This window comes from Giraffa tippelskirchi, chromosome 5, assembly GCF_054371585.1.
Source record: "Giraffa tippelskirchi isolate mGirTip1 chromosome 5, T2T-mGirTip1v1.2.pri, whole genome shotgun sequence".
NCBI classification, from domain to species: Eukaryota; Metazoa; Chordata; class Mammalia; order Artiodactyla; family Giraffidae; genus Giraffa; species Giraffa tippelskirchi.
Window position 1 is genome coordinate 129,156,461 of NC_137279.1, and position 14,959 is coordinate 129,171,419.

The 14,959-nt window shown below is 35.3% G+C and overlaps 1 protein-coding gene and 1 long non-coding RNA gene across 2 annotated transcripts in view; one reads left to right on the plus strand and one right to left on the minus strand.

Annotated features, from left to right (window-relative positions):
• Nucleotides 1–14,959, minus strand: part of EPHX4 (epoxide hydrolase 4) — a 34,777-nt gene that overhangs the window by 4,809 nt on the left and 15,009 nt on the right. Inside the window, exons 5-6 of the mRNA XM_081486446.1 lie at nucleotides 11,462–11,565; nucleotides 7,653–7,801 (exon numbers count right to left, since the gene is read on the minus strand). Coding sequence (XP_081342572.1) covers nucleotides 7,653–7,801; nucleotides 11,462–11,565 — 253 coding nt within the window. The remainder of the gene's footprint in view (nucleotides 1–7,652; nucleotides 7,802–11,461; nucleotides 11,566–14,959) is intronic.
• Nucleotides 78–11,189, plus strand: LOC145504943 (uncharacterized). The gene is made up of 2 exons (XR_014052623.1): nucleotides 78–325; nucleotides 9,058–11,189. It is a non-coding gene; the product is annotated as an uncharacterized LOC145504943 (long non-coding RNA).

A 14,959-nucleotide genomic window follows, 5' to 3' on the forward strand; every position in this document is an offset into this window, starting at 1 on the left:
GTCACTCAGTCATGTCAGACTCTTTGTGACTCCATGGACTGTAGCCCTCCAGGCTCCTCTGTCCCTGGGGATTCTCCAGGCAAGAATACTGGAGTGGGTTGCCATGCCCTCCTCCAGGGGATCTTCCCAACCCAGGGATCGAACCCAGGTCTCCCGGACTGCAGATGGATTCTTTACCATCTGAGCCACTTGGAAAGCCCATGAATACTGGAAGACGCCTATCCCTTCTCTAGGGGATCTTCCAGACCCAGGAATCAAACAGGGGTCTCCTGTATTGCAGGTGGATTCTTTACCAGCTGAGTTACCAGGGAAGCCTCCTGACAGGGTTAGTTACCTACCTATTCTTTTCTTAAATTGAATTCTTTAAAATTCTTTAAAATTGTCTCAGCCTTGTGCTCCCCCATACAAATTTTAAAATCAGCTTGTTGTGTTTCATGAAAAACTTTCTGACAGTTTTGATTGAAATTTTATCAAGTTTATAGATTAATTTGGGAAAAATCAACAATGTTATGATATTGAAGTTTTCCACTTGTGAAGATGATAAGCAAGGGTTATTTTCAGTAGTTTACATCAGCAAGTCTGTATCAATGTTAAAACATTAAAATACTTCTCTACAGGTTAGTAAATAGACAAGGCCCCTAGCTCATATTCTTTATTGCTTCCAATACATTTTGATAATCCATAAAGGTCATCTTTTGTTAGAGTCATTCCTTTATACCTAATATTTTTTGTTGCTATTGTAGGTATATATATTTTAAAAATGTTTTATAACTGTTGTTGGTTTATAAGATTGTAATTTTTGTATAGTAACCTTATGTATACCGACTTTGCTGAACTGTTTTTGTTCTAATACTTTTCTTCTGTAGATTTTCCCTTTCTCTAAATATGTAACTACACTGCATGCTTGCCTGCTCAGTTGCTCGGTCATGTCCGATGCTTTGCAACCCTATGGACTGTAGCTCGCCAGGCTCCTCTGTGTATGGGATTTCCCAGGCAAGAATACTGAAGTGAGTTAAGTGGGTTGCCATTTCCTACTCGAGGGGATCTTTCCTACCCAGGGATCAAACCTGCGTCTCTAATGTCTCCTGCACTGGCCAGAGGATTCTTTACCACTTGCACCATCCTGGGAAGCCCATATAACCACATTGTGTGTGTGTGTGCGCTAAGCCACTTCAGTCGTGTCTCACTCCTTGCAACCCCATGGACGGCAGCCTGTCAGGTTCTTCTGTCCATGGGGTTCTCCAGGCAAGAAAACTGGAGTGGGTTGTCATTCCCTTCTCCAGGGGATCTTCCTGACCCATGGATTGAACCAGCATCTCTTATGTCTCCTGCATTGGCAGGTGGGTTCTTTACCACCAGTGCCCCCGGGGAAGCCCATATAACTACATTATTTATACATAAAGTTCTTCAGTTTTTTTTTTTTTTTTAATGTGCTAGCTAAGACTTTCAATACAGTGGTGAAGAGAAGCAGTTATAGCAGACAAGTTTATCTTTAGTCTTTATTTTTCAAGGGAATGTTTTCAGTGTTTCATCACAAGGTATGATGTTTACTATAGGTTTCTGGTAGACAGAAGTACCTTCTGCATTGTTGTCATAATGGAACCATAATATGATTAACAGAATTCCTCTGTCCATGGAATTCTCCAGGTAAGAATACTGGAGTGGATTGCCATTCCCTTCTCCAGGATATCTTTCTGACCCAGGGATCAAACCCTGGTCTCCTGTACTGAAGGCAGATTCTTCTACCATCTGAGCCACCAGGGAAGCCTAATATGATTAACATAAAGACACTAATAGACATAGAGAATATCAAGTTTAATGGCAAATGAGAAGAAAACTTACAAAGATGATTTTATAAACCAGCAACTAGACAGAACTAGGACTTCCCAGGTCCCCCAGTTTCCCATGAAAATACAGCTTGAACAGTACCACAAAGTATTTTGTCCTTTTAGTGAACGTTTTTGATCCTCTTGGCCCTGATTCCCGGAATATATTTTTATATGCCTGCCAGTGCTCCAGGTGCAAATAACCAGTACAAAACTCTGATTTTTTTCTTGGATATCTGAGTAAAGCAAATGTCTTTTCCCCAGAAATATCCCTTCAGGCAATTCAGATTTATCTGAGGTCCACCTTCTATCCTCTGTTTCTAGTCTACAAAGTAGCTAGAAGATGTGTTGGATTTTAATAAATGCTTTTTCTTAATTTACCTAGATGATCTTATTTTTCCCTTTAATCTGTTAATGTGGTAAGTTAATGGGTTTTAATGCTAAGTTAGGTTTAATTGTTAAGGCATGCTAGATTCTGTTTGACAGTATTTTATTTGAATTTATGGATCTATATTTACAACATAATTTGATCTAATTTCCTGTGTTATACAATCCTTGTCTTGTTTTGTTATGGAAGTTATACCAACCTGAGAAAATGAGCTGAAGTATATACCTTCTTTTTATAATGTCTGAAAGAGTCGAGTCTATTTAACAGTGGGATTTTCTGGGGCTTCCCTGGTGGCTCATTGGTAAAGAATCTGTCTGCCAATGCAGGAGACATGGGTTTGATCTCTGATCCAGGAAGATCCCACTTGCCATGGAGTAACTATGCCCATGCACCACAACTTCTGAGCTCATACCCTAAAGCCCATAAGCCACAACTACTGAAGCACACCTGCTATGAGGCCCATGAGCTGCAACTACTGAAGCCCTTGTACTCTAGAGCCCGTGCGTGCTCCATGACAAGAGAAGTGACCACGATGAGAAGCCCACACACCACAACAAAGAGAAGCCTCCGCTTACTGCAACCACAGAAAGACATCACAGCAACGAAGACCCAGTGTAATCAAAAATAAATAAATAATTTTTTAAAAAGAGTGGGATTTTCTGAGGTAGAATTTATGTGTAAAACCACATAGGCCTATTTGTATGGGTGTGTATGTATATGTAGTTTGTAGATATGCTAAAATTAATAACCCAGTTTCTTTAATGTGTATATCTATTCAGGTTTTCTAGTTCTTCATGAGTCAGTTTTGTGTGTTAAGCTTTCCCTAAAAACTACCCATGTTGTCAAGATTCTCAAATTTATTAACAAATTTTATATTTTAATATGTTATGTTTGTACTTATGTCTATTTCCTCCTTTCTGATATAGTTTGTTCACGCCTTTTTAAAACTAATCTTGCCAAAAGTTTATCTATATTAATAGTGTTCAAAAAATCTGCTTTTGTTGATTCTGTCTATTGTGTCTTTGCAATTTTATTGTATTATTTTCTGCTTTTTACCTAATTTTATTTTCCTTCTAATTTATTTTTGTTTACATGTTGTTCTTTTCCAAATATCTTGAGTTGAAGTCTTAGCTCCCTAGTTTTTTAAAAACTTCTTTTCTTAATATAAGCATGAAAATCCACAAATATATTTCTAAGTATTGTTTTAACTGTATTCTATAGGCTGTAATACTTTTTTCTGTTTTTACTAGTTTCTGATATGATTTTTTTGATCCACAAGTAATATAGAAGTTTGAAATTTTTCTGACTGTATTAAGTTTTCTAAAAGTTTGTTGCTGTCAATTTCCCACCACATTGTGTTCAGAGAACACAATCTATATGATACTGATCCTTTGGTTAAGGCTTGCTTTATGGTCCAGTATGTAAAAATTAATCCTTATAAATATGATATGTGCTTAAAAATATTGTGTATTTTCTAATTGTTGGGTGCAGGATTCTAGAGTTGATCATCACATTAAAGATGTTAATTGGATTATTTAAATCTATATTCTTATTAATTTTCTGCTTGATTGATCAGCTTCTGAGAGAGGTGGATGAAAATCTTTAATAGTAACTGTGGATTTGCCATTTTTTCCTTGTAAGTCTGTCAAATTTTGCTTTGTTATGTGATGCTTTGTTGTAAGTTTAGACTTTCAAAAATCTTTTTGCAGGCTATTCCTATAACTAGTCCAATTCCAAGTTCATTATGATTCCTTGGGTCCAAATTTTGGAGAGTCCTTGGATGGAGGTATGGTCCTGGGGAGACCTTAGGGTGATTTTCATATTTGAATATAATGTACTATACTTTATTTGTAGTCATTATATTTGTACAGCCTTGTTTTTAATGATGTACTTGACCTTGATTACTGTATGTAAAAAGAGTCAAGGGTCAGTTGAGCTTTCAGAAGGTTTGAGCTAGATTTAACCTACAGCAGGGGCTTCCCTGGTGGCTTAGACAGTAAAGAATCTGCCTGCAATGCAGGAGACCTGAGTTCAATCCCTGGGTCGGGAAGATACCCTAGAGAAGGGAACAGCAAACCACTCTAGTATTCTTGCCTGGAGAATTCCATGGAGAAAGGAGCCTGGCAGGCTACAGTCCATGGAGTCGCATAAGAGTCGGACACGACTGAGCAACTAACACAACACTCACCTACAACAATCTGGTTTAAAATTATCTTTTGCCTTAATGTAAAACTATGAGTCTTGAACTTCACAGGCCTCCATTTTGTTTTGTTTTGTTTTTTCTCTCCAAGCTAATTAACAGGATTCTACAGCTTACTCTTGGGAATGCAAGTCCTCCTAATGAACCATCAGTCGTTAGTAAAATAATCTCAAAAAGATGAGAATATTTTCCCTCTTTCCTTATAGCTACTTAAAACATACTGTTTTGCATCACAAAGCTATCCCTCTGATAAAGGGATAAATTGAGAATATTTTAAAACCAACATTCTTATCTCCTGTCCAAAATTTAGACTTGTGTGAAAATGTGTTGTTCTATTTTTCTCTCATAATAACTCTCTTAAATGTTATTTGTGAAAAGCAAATGACAAAACATGAACTTCAGACAATGTTGCTATATCCTATAAAATGTAACCTGTAGCCTTTGCAACGTCTGTCTGCCTTGCTTGATAAATTATTACCTACAAGTACATTTTAGGACTTTCTAGGTGGCTCAGATGGTAAAGAATCTGTCTGCAACGCAGGAGACATGGGTTGGATCCATGGGTTGAGAAGTTTCCCTGGAGAAGGGAATGGCAGCCCACTCCAGTATTCTTGCATGGAGAATTCCATGGAGATAGGAGCCTGGCGGGCTACAGTTCATGGGGTCGAAAAGAGTCCAGGACATGACTGAGTGACTAACACAAGTACCTTTTAAATCAACATCTCTATTTTGCAAAAAATACACATATATTTTTACACTTGTACATTTTGTTATTATTGTTAGTCAAAAAAGAAGATGTGGATTTACCTCTCTTTTTATTCATGTAGTCTCATGGATTCCATATTCAAAGAATTTGAGAGATTTTGTTTCATTTAAAGTAACACCTGCTACAACTTTTTTCTATCCTCTTACTTTCAACCTTTTTGTGTCTTTGTGATTTAATTGTGTCTCAATCCAATCTGACATTTTGGTTTTTAACTGGTAGGTGTAACACATTAATATTTATTGTGTTTATTGACATATTGAAATTGTTTTTGACATCTTATTTTGTGCTTTCTATTTACCCTGCTTTGCTTACTTTTTCTCCTTTCCTGCCTTCTTTTGAATTGATAGTTTTCTAATCCCTTTCTACTGGTTTGGAAATAATACATTCTATTTCTATTATTTTATTTTACTAGAAAACAAATTATTACATATTATATGTGAGTGATTTCCAACTTCATCTATCTACCTATCATTTATCTATCTATATGATTTCTAATTCTATTGTACATGTCAATATAACCTGTCTTTTGTATTTTCATTTCTTTGTCTCTCTAAGTTATATTCTAGGTAATTCTTTTTAGATCTACCTTCCAATTCATAATCCTCTTTAGCTTGTCTGACCTGCTATTTAACTTACTTAAGGACCTAAAGACTTCAATAACATACTTTTCATTTCTAGAAGTTCTCTTGGTTCTTTTCCAGCCCTTTCCACCCTGTCATGATATTTTTCTTATTCTTTACTCATATTTTTTATTCTTTCATGTATTTAATAATTTAAACTTACTTTACAGTCTTTATTACTTCTATTATTTGAAATTTTTAGGAGTTCTGCTGCAGTTATGTTCTGACTCACTATTGGTGCATTGGTATTTTTTTTAATTTGGATTATCAGCTCATCTTCAGTGGACCTTATCTGTGGGGATATTGTGAGTCTGAATTGAGGTGTATCTTCCAGAGAGATTCTGTCTTTGTTTCTGCTAGGTTTCCTAGGGAGTGTTACCAGCCTATGATGATGTTAAAATGTAATTTTTTTCCCCTAAGAATTCTAGTATTATGGAAGTAGCATAAATTCAAACCCCTAAACATTTTTAAGGCAGGCTGTGGCTGCTAATACTCAAAGAGAATCTTTTTTCTCCTACGTCGAGTCCAAACTCAAACAAATTTCCATGTCTTATCTTTCACACTGTATTTTCTCTCTAGACAATATCTTCTGAAACAAAAGCCTCATTTATCTGTTAGTAACTCCAAGATATCACATATCCTCACCCCAGATTCTCTCCTCTGATTTCCAGACCCTCCTATCCTACTGACTATTTAAATAATCTAAGGCACCATTTCAAACTCAACTAGTCTAAGGTCAATAAAATTTATGACCTCAAAATGAGCTCTCTTCTAGTACTTTCTGTCTCCATAATTGGCCTGACTATCTGTAGAGTTGTTCATGGCAGTGATTTGGGAGTCATCTTTGACATCTCTCTTCTTCTCAGTTCCCCATCCAACCCATTACCAAGTGTGTCAACTTATCTCTTAAATATCTCTTAAATCTACCCACTCTCCCCATCTCTACTGCTTTCAGAATAGTTCAAGCTGCCATCTTCTTTAGCCTGGATTTCTGAAGTTTCGCCACATTCACTCTTTCAACACATTCTCCATATTGAGTGAATATATCCAAATACAAATTGGATCATTTTTCTGCTTGAAACTCTCGTTCACTGGCTTCACATTCACGGATCTTAACATGGTCGTCTTGGCTCTGCTTAACCAGCCACTGCCTACCTCTTGGACTCATTCTAATTCCCTTCTCTTCTTTGCATCCTCACTTTCTGTGCTCTGCCACTTTGTTACTTAAAACCACAGCCTTCCACCTTCCTGCACAGCCTTGGAAGAGGCTGTTTCCTTTTTCTGGAATGCCAGTCTCCCTACCCCAAACTTTATCCAGTCAATACCACTCATCCTTAATTTCCTTGTTCAAACATTATTTCTTCCATTCTTATCCCTTTCTTTCAAGGTCTTTATGTTAGTTTATAACCATACATTCATTACTGCAGTTGTTTGCTTGATGCTGTTTTCTCTACTCAGCTACAAGTTTTGTGAGATCAAGGACCTTGTCTAGTTTTGCTCATTATAGTATTCTGAGTGCTGGCATAGTCCAGAACATAGAAAGTGCTTAACAGATATTTTTTAAATGATTATTTAAAAATATAACTAAAAATATACATCTATTCAAAATTCAAAGGGACAGAAGTGGATAGAGTTATGGATAAAACAAGTTACACCTACATGGGAGATCTACTGTATTATTCTCTTTACCTTTCCATATGTTTAATTTTCTATAAAAAAAAGATTATGCAACTTATAAAAACCAAAATAATTTGAGTATTTGGATAAATGGTGAACTTAATCTTAAAAATCAAATATTGGCTCTGTATGGAGTGAATATTTTGTTTAACTAAAAAGAACAAATTATACTGACCTGAAGATATTTCGGTAATGGTTAATTGGACCACTTAATGCTCCAGGCTGAGAAAAAACATAAATATAAGCTTCAAGATCTTCTGGTGTTAGTCGACATCCTTTTCTTCCAATACCAGTGCTGTGACTAGTAAACAGATGTTTCAAAGCCTGGTAAGTGAGAAAAGAATAATTAAGACTTTTCAGCTACTTAACAGTAACTAAATATTTGGCTTTTGAAAGAGAATGATGGTCAGTGTGCAGTGATTGCTCCCAACTTCTGCTCTAGCCAGGTTGGAGACCTCACTGATTACAAGCACATTTTATACATTTCTGCCGACCTGGCTTTATTTTTGATATTCTTCCCTCTAGTCCCCCATGCACACTTCACCTTTATGAAAAGTATCCTGTCTTCCTGGTGTCTATTCACATTCTGCTGAGCAAAGTACTATGTCTATCCTAAAGCCTTCCCTAATATTCCAGCTAACAACTGTTTGTCTGTTTACTGACAGACAAGCAGTCTACCACCACCCCCTATTTGAACTTCTTTTTGACCACAACCTAGAGTAACAAACACATTTTACACCATGATCCAGTTCATAGATCTACATATATTTTTCTAAAACAAAAGTTTAAAGAAATAACTCATATACTTATTATAGCATGTAGTGATATCTTCAGTTCTGCTCTACTTTATATTTAAGAATTCAAATTGCAAGTCAATTTACTGAATTGCAAAACTTATATCATGACTCACAAATGGGTCCCCCCTACAATCTGAAATCTCTATACCGGCATTTCTCAAAATGTGTCTCTTAACTAGCTGAATCAGAATTATTGGGATTCCTTTTTTAAAAAAATTATTTTTAATTGGAGGATAATTGCTTTACAATATTGTGTTGGTTTCTGCCATATAAAAACATGGATCAGCCATAGGTATACATATGTCCTCTTAAACCTCCCTCCCATTTCCCACCTCATCCCACCCCTCCAGGTTGTCACAGGGCACTGGTTTGAGCTCCCTGAATCATATAGCAGATTCCCACTGGCTATTTGGGATTCTTGTTTAAAGTTAGACCCTCAACCCCAAAACATGCTTGCAAAAATATTAAATGACATGTGCAGGAGGTGATTCGTTGCAACATTATTTGTGATAGAAAAAGAATGGAAACAAATGTTTATCAGTGGGTGGGTAGGTGGTGGTTGAATAAACTATGGCATAACCACACAATGGCATATTAGTGTTTTTAGGACTCTAAGAAAAGATGGAGACAATCTCTATGCTGATGATGGAGTCATCTGCAGGATATATTGTTAAGTGGCAAAACAAAGCAAGGGTGGAAAATAGTGTTTATGTTAATAGTATGTTATCTTTTGTGAAAAAAGGAGAAAACAAATATATGCACATTTGCTTATGTTTTTAATAGAAACAGTAAAAAGATGAAACAAAACTAGCCAAAATGGTTTTCTATGGGAGAAAGAAGAAATAGGATGAAGATAGAGAAACAGAGATAAGTAAGACTCCTCTGAATGTATGTTGTTTTATTAGACTTTTAACTTAAAATCATATATATGTTTCATATAACATCACAGAAGTTATGTAAAAATCCTGTAGTCTTAAATTTGCTTTGGAAATGTGGATAAGAACTCATAATTTTTTTCTGTCTAAAAAATATGTATGTCCAAATCCCATCCAATGGAAAGATCTAGGAGCAATGAAAACTCAGTAACAATGATCACCTAAATCATGGTCTCTAAATACTATATCCTGCTAACAGGAGCCAGAGTTCCTTCAGTAAATGACTGATTCCAAATCTAGAACAGGACATAAATAATGAATTTAGAATGTTAAAGCAGAAAGATACCACTGACTAAAGGGCTCTTGTATCATGAGGACACAGAAGCCAACACGAAGGAGTTCATACTTGTAACAATCTGGGCATCAAAGAGAATAAAGACAGTGATCAGTTGATACATCAGTTCATTTCAGTTCAGTTGCTCAGTCATGTCTGACTTTTTGCGACCCCAGGGACTGCAGCACGCCAGGCTTCCCTGTCCATCATCAACTCTCGGAGCTTGCTCAAACTCATGTCCATCGAGTCGGTGATGCCATCCATAGCAAACAGATTTTCAAAAATCATGAACTCATAATGATATGAAAACAACCTGCATTGGTCATCATCGGGGGTTTCGAGGGCACCAACTCATTACTCTGGACATTGTTTATAAAGGGAAATAATGAAGCATTTACCCTGCCATTCTTGTGGGAACTGTATTTCAGAATAACCAAATACGGATGTGGAAAACTCTTCTTTATAGAATTCCAGTTAGTAAAAGCAGAAAGAATAATAGAACTAGAAAAACACTATTTTCTAAATGAACCTAGGCCATGATGATCAAGGTCTGCTAGAATTATTTGGTGAAATGTTGTTAGGCAATTTGGATAGCCTGACAATTTGTAAGCCCACTGGTTAGTATTAGCATTACTAAAACTGCGACAACTAGACATTTTGTGCTTCTTTGACAGAATGCATTAGGAAATATACAGTACTACCTATAAAATAATTCTTGTCAAATTAAACCATCAAGCCTCTAGAACAGTAGCACCTATGAAGTAGGAAAGACAAGGGTTAGCAGAACTAGTTTAATAATACCATGATGAAGGAGTCAGTCAAATCCAAAATATGAACCATTCCTCAGGACATATGAACAAATTTCTTCATAAAAAAAAAAAGTGGTGGTAAAAAAAAAAAAAAAAACTGTTAAATGATTTTAAAAACCTTAACAACCAAATACAATGTTTAGTTCTTATTTGGTTCCTGATTCAAACCAAGTGTATAAAGACAGTTGAGACAGTTAAGAGAATTTGAAGGGCATTAAATGATATTAAGAAGTTGTTCATTTTCTTAGGTTTGAAAATGGCATAGGAGTTATGTTTTCTTTTAAAGTCCTTATTGTCAGAGGGATATGCAGAATCATTTCCAGGTAAAAAATACTGTGTCTTTTTTAACCTCCCTAAATACTTAACACCATATTGGACAAATAAGAAGCAACCAATTAACTGAAGAAATAGATACTACACATGACTCTTGGTGTCACTGTACATGGTACACCAATACCTGCAGGTTTAACTTTGTCTTGGGGTTTTTATTACTCCCAACAGCTTCCGCTTCTACTATTGTCACACACTCTCATCTGGCATTCATATTCATTCATCTCTGCATGGAATGTTCTCTAGAAAGAGGTATGCCTTTAGGGGCACAGGCTCTCACAAAAATTTGAATTAACAGCCAGGCATTCAACCATACAAACAGACTGTAAAAATAAATGTGTATGCCTATAAATGAAACCTTAGAAACATTTATCAAGTTTTAGCATTTGTCTGTTTTTCTTCTTAAAGATGGATTTTAATTTAAAATGTTTTTCATTAATAATAATACATTATTACATTATATTAATACAATACATTTGTTTGACTTATCTCTTTTTTTTGCATAGGAGGAGATGCCTAAGACAGTGCATAACACATAACAGATATACAATAAATGATTATTTAAAATCAGAACAACATAAGGAGGACCAGTTTCGTTGGGTTTTTTGTTTGTTTTCAGTGCTTTAGTCTATCTTTGTTTTATTCTTAACTTCCTAATTTGTTATCCTCTTGCGCACCAGTCTTTTCTTACTTTAACTGAGGTATAACTGACATAATATTATGTTAGTTTCAAGTGTATAATATAATGATTCAATATTTGTATATACTTCAAAATAATCATAAACAATAAGATCACAGACAATAAGTCTGGTTAACATCCATCACCATATTTGACTTACTTTGAAATCATTTATGGAGAACATAAATTCTGGGAACCATGGTATCTGGAAGAAGTAATAATAGCTGGATTTGAACAGCTGGGCCGGGTGTCGTAAAATATATTCTGAAATTAAAATGCCATGTTAGACCTTATCCAAGTGATATGAATTACTATTGAAGTAACTTCTTTTTCAGACAATTTCACCTTTAAGATGATCCCATAAAAGAATTCACAAATAAGGCTTCCATATATTTCTCTTTGGAACAATTTCTATGTTCTTATATTTTATTTTGGTATTTTTGGTATTTTAAATATTTATAGCACTTTGAATAAAAAGAAAGTTCCACTTCGTGAAGTATGGACTCAAAAGGAATAGGAAAAGTCAAACAACACTGCCTTTTCTCCAAGGTTATTATCAGTGACTTAATGCTTTTCCTAAGGATACAAGGGGAAGTAATTGTCTATTGTTTAAAAGATTTTCCTGACAGGCTGATTTAAATATCTTATTCATTTGGCCTCAACAGAAACTAAAGCATTTCCTGTAAATTCATTCATGTATCTAGAAAATGCATTCATTTAATGAATTTTTGAATATCTACTATGTGTGAGGGGATTTAGTATGAATAAGAGAAAAGAGGTTCCCATTCACCAGGAACTTACATAATAAATAAGTAATGAATACTTAAAAGATCATTTTAGTTAGCAAAAATACCATAAAGAAAATTAAACATGGTAATCTGATTGAAAGCAATGGTTGGGTGGTGTGGAAGAGGAACTATTATTTAGTAAAGATGGTGAAATAGGCTTCTCTGAGGATATAGGAAGGATGTCAAGGAACAGAAAGTAGGACCTGTGCTTGGCACATTAAAGAAGCAGAAAGAAGGCCAGGGTGGCTGGTGTGTAGTGAATGAGGAGAGGAGATGGTATGAGATGAGTCAGAAAGAAAAGCAGAAGCCCAGCTAGGTAAGGCCAGAATGATAAGGATTTTAAGTGCTTTGGGAAGACACTGAAGTTTTAAAACTAGGGAATAATGTGATCATACATATTAAATGTTGGAGAAGGAAATGGCAACCCACTCCAGTGTTCTTGCCTGGAGAATCCCAGGGACGGGGGAGCCTGGTAGGATACAGTCCACAGGGTCACAAAGAGTTGGACACGACTGAGCGACTAACACACACACACACATATTAAATGTGCATACTTGTGTAACGTGTACTAAATTTTCCTCACTATAGAGATGATTTTTTTCTCATTTCTAATATTATAACTGTACTCAACATGGTTGGAGTTTTTAAAATTATATTTCTCAGATAAGTAGAGCAGTGTTATGCTTATCCTTATTGTAAAGTCATCACTGAGTGAGATTTACTTAGCCCTGCATTAAGAGATATCAATAACATTAAGGGGAAAATAGATTCGTATTACTTGAAGACCTCATATTGACCTGACCAGGGTTGAACCTATTATTAATAGTTCCAGAAATATTCAAGTATTTTCTTACCGAAATGATCAATTACAGTATGGACAATAGCAGTGCATGTGTCTCTTCAATCACGTCTGACTCTTTGTGACCCAACAGACTGTAGCCTGCCAGGCTCCTCTGTCCATGGGATTCTCCAAGAATATTGGAGTTGGTTGCCATCCTTCCTTCAGAGGATCTTCCCGACCCAGGGATCGAAGCCACATCTCTCATGTTTCCTGCATTGGCAGGTGGATCTTTACCATTAGTTCCACCTGGGAAGCTCCCATATAGCAGTACCACCAAAATAACATTTACTCTAGGGTCCTGATCAATTGAACAAGCATGTAGCACAACTTCTGTTGCCTAATGCAACTGAGAGAAATATGATGAACCTCAGTTTGATATTTGGCTCCTAAGCAGCCACACTATTTACCTTAACTGAGATAGGACAATTGGATATGTATCTAAAATTTAACTTTTATACATATTTATACAATATTTATGTAGTCATGTTCCCTTTCTCCTTAACCTTCTCTAATTATGAATAAAAAATAAAAATATGTTGTTCTGAATTTTTTTCCTTGGGGGACTATTGCAGATTGTGACGGTACTGAACCTCAGAAAATTTGACAAGAATAGTTAAAGAGGACAAAATTATAACTTATGTCAAAACCAAATAAAAATGTGCCTCACCATTGTTCACAGGTTGTTGTTGTTTTGTTTGTTTGTTTGTTTTAAATCATTCTTTTAAGAGTTCTGTTTATAGCAGAGGTTCTCAAACATATCCCATGTGGACCCGTGCGGATCCTCAAGACCCTTTCAAAAGATCCAGGTGGTCAAACTATTTCAATACAATACTATTAGTTTTTCTCATTTTGTTGACATTTGCACATATGGTACAAAGGCAATGGTAGATAAAGCCATTGTTGCCTGAGTACAAATCAAAGCTGTGGCACTAAACAATACCACACTGTTTATAATACATTGTATTCTTCACACCACACACTTGCTGTAAATAAATAAATACATAAAATGAAGTGGCAGTTTCACTTGTGAATGTGTTTGATGAAATAGCAAAAGTTATTAATTTTATTAAATTTCTACCTTTTGTATGTGTCTTGTGATGCAGTTAGAAAATAAATATAAGGCAGTTCTGTTGAACACTAAAATCAACGATTATCTAGAGGAAAAGCAATTCTTCAACTATTAGGTTGAATTAGCTGCCTTTTTAATAAAATATCATTTTCACTTGAGAGAATGACTAACAAACTATCATCAGTCAGACTTGGGTATTTAGCAGATAGTCTCCTGAAAATGAACAAAGCAAGCCTGTCACTTGAGGGAAAACAATCAGTGTTTGTTGTTAATTATAAAGTTCAAGCTTTCAAATGAAAATCAGAATTTTGGAAAGTTGTGTCTGCTACTGTGAGCTTGACAGCTTTTCTGTAAAGACTTTTCTGATGAAACTAGGGTGATATTAATGAAAGTGATTCTTTGATATCATATAATGAAACGTGTCAATTTATGGAAGACCTGCATAACTCAATGAACCAATATCTTTCAATGCATGATGACTGCAAAATCATGCATAGGTAAAAAAAAATCCATTCAAAAGGCTAGAGAGACCAATGGATTTTAATGTGACAGAATATGAAAAGTTCATTAATATGACATCAGATTGCACATTGTTACTAACCTTTAAGAAATCACCAATTTTTGAGTTTGGTATAGTATTAAAGGAGAATATCCACACTTATTTGACAAGGTTATTAAAATACTCCTCCCTTTTCCAATTACAAATCTGTGTAAGGCCAGATTTCTTCATATACTTCAATTCAAACATTTGCAACAGATTGAATGTAGAAGCAGATCTGAGAATCCAGCTGTCTTCTATTAAGCCAAAAATTAAAGAGGTTTGCAAAAATGTAAAATAATGACACTCTTCTCACTAAAGTTTTGTTTTGGAAGATGTAGTCAGTTTTCAGTAAAATGTCATACATGTTAATATGTACTGGATTATTTTTTAATGAATGAATACATAAACATTTAGAAATT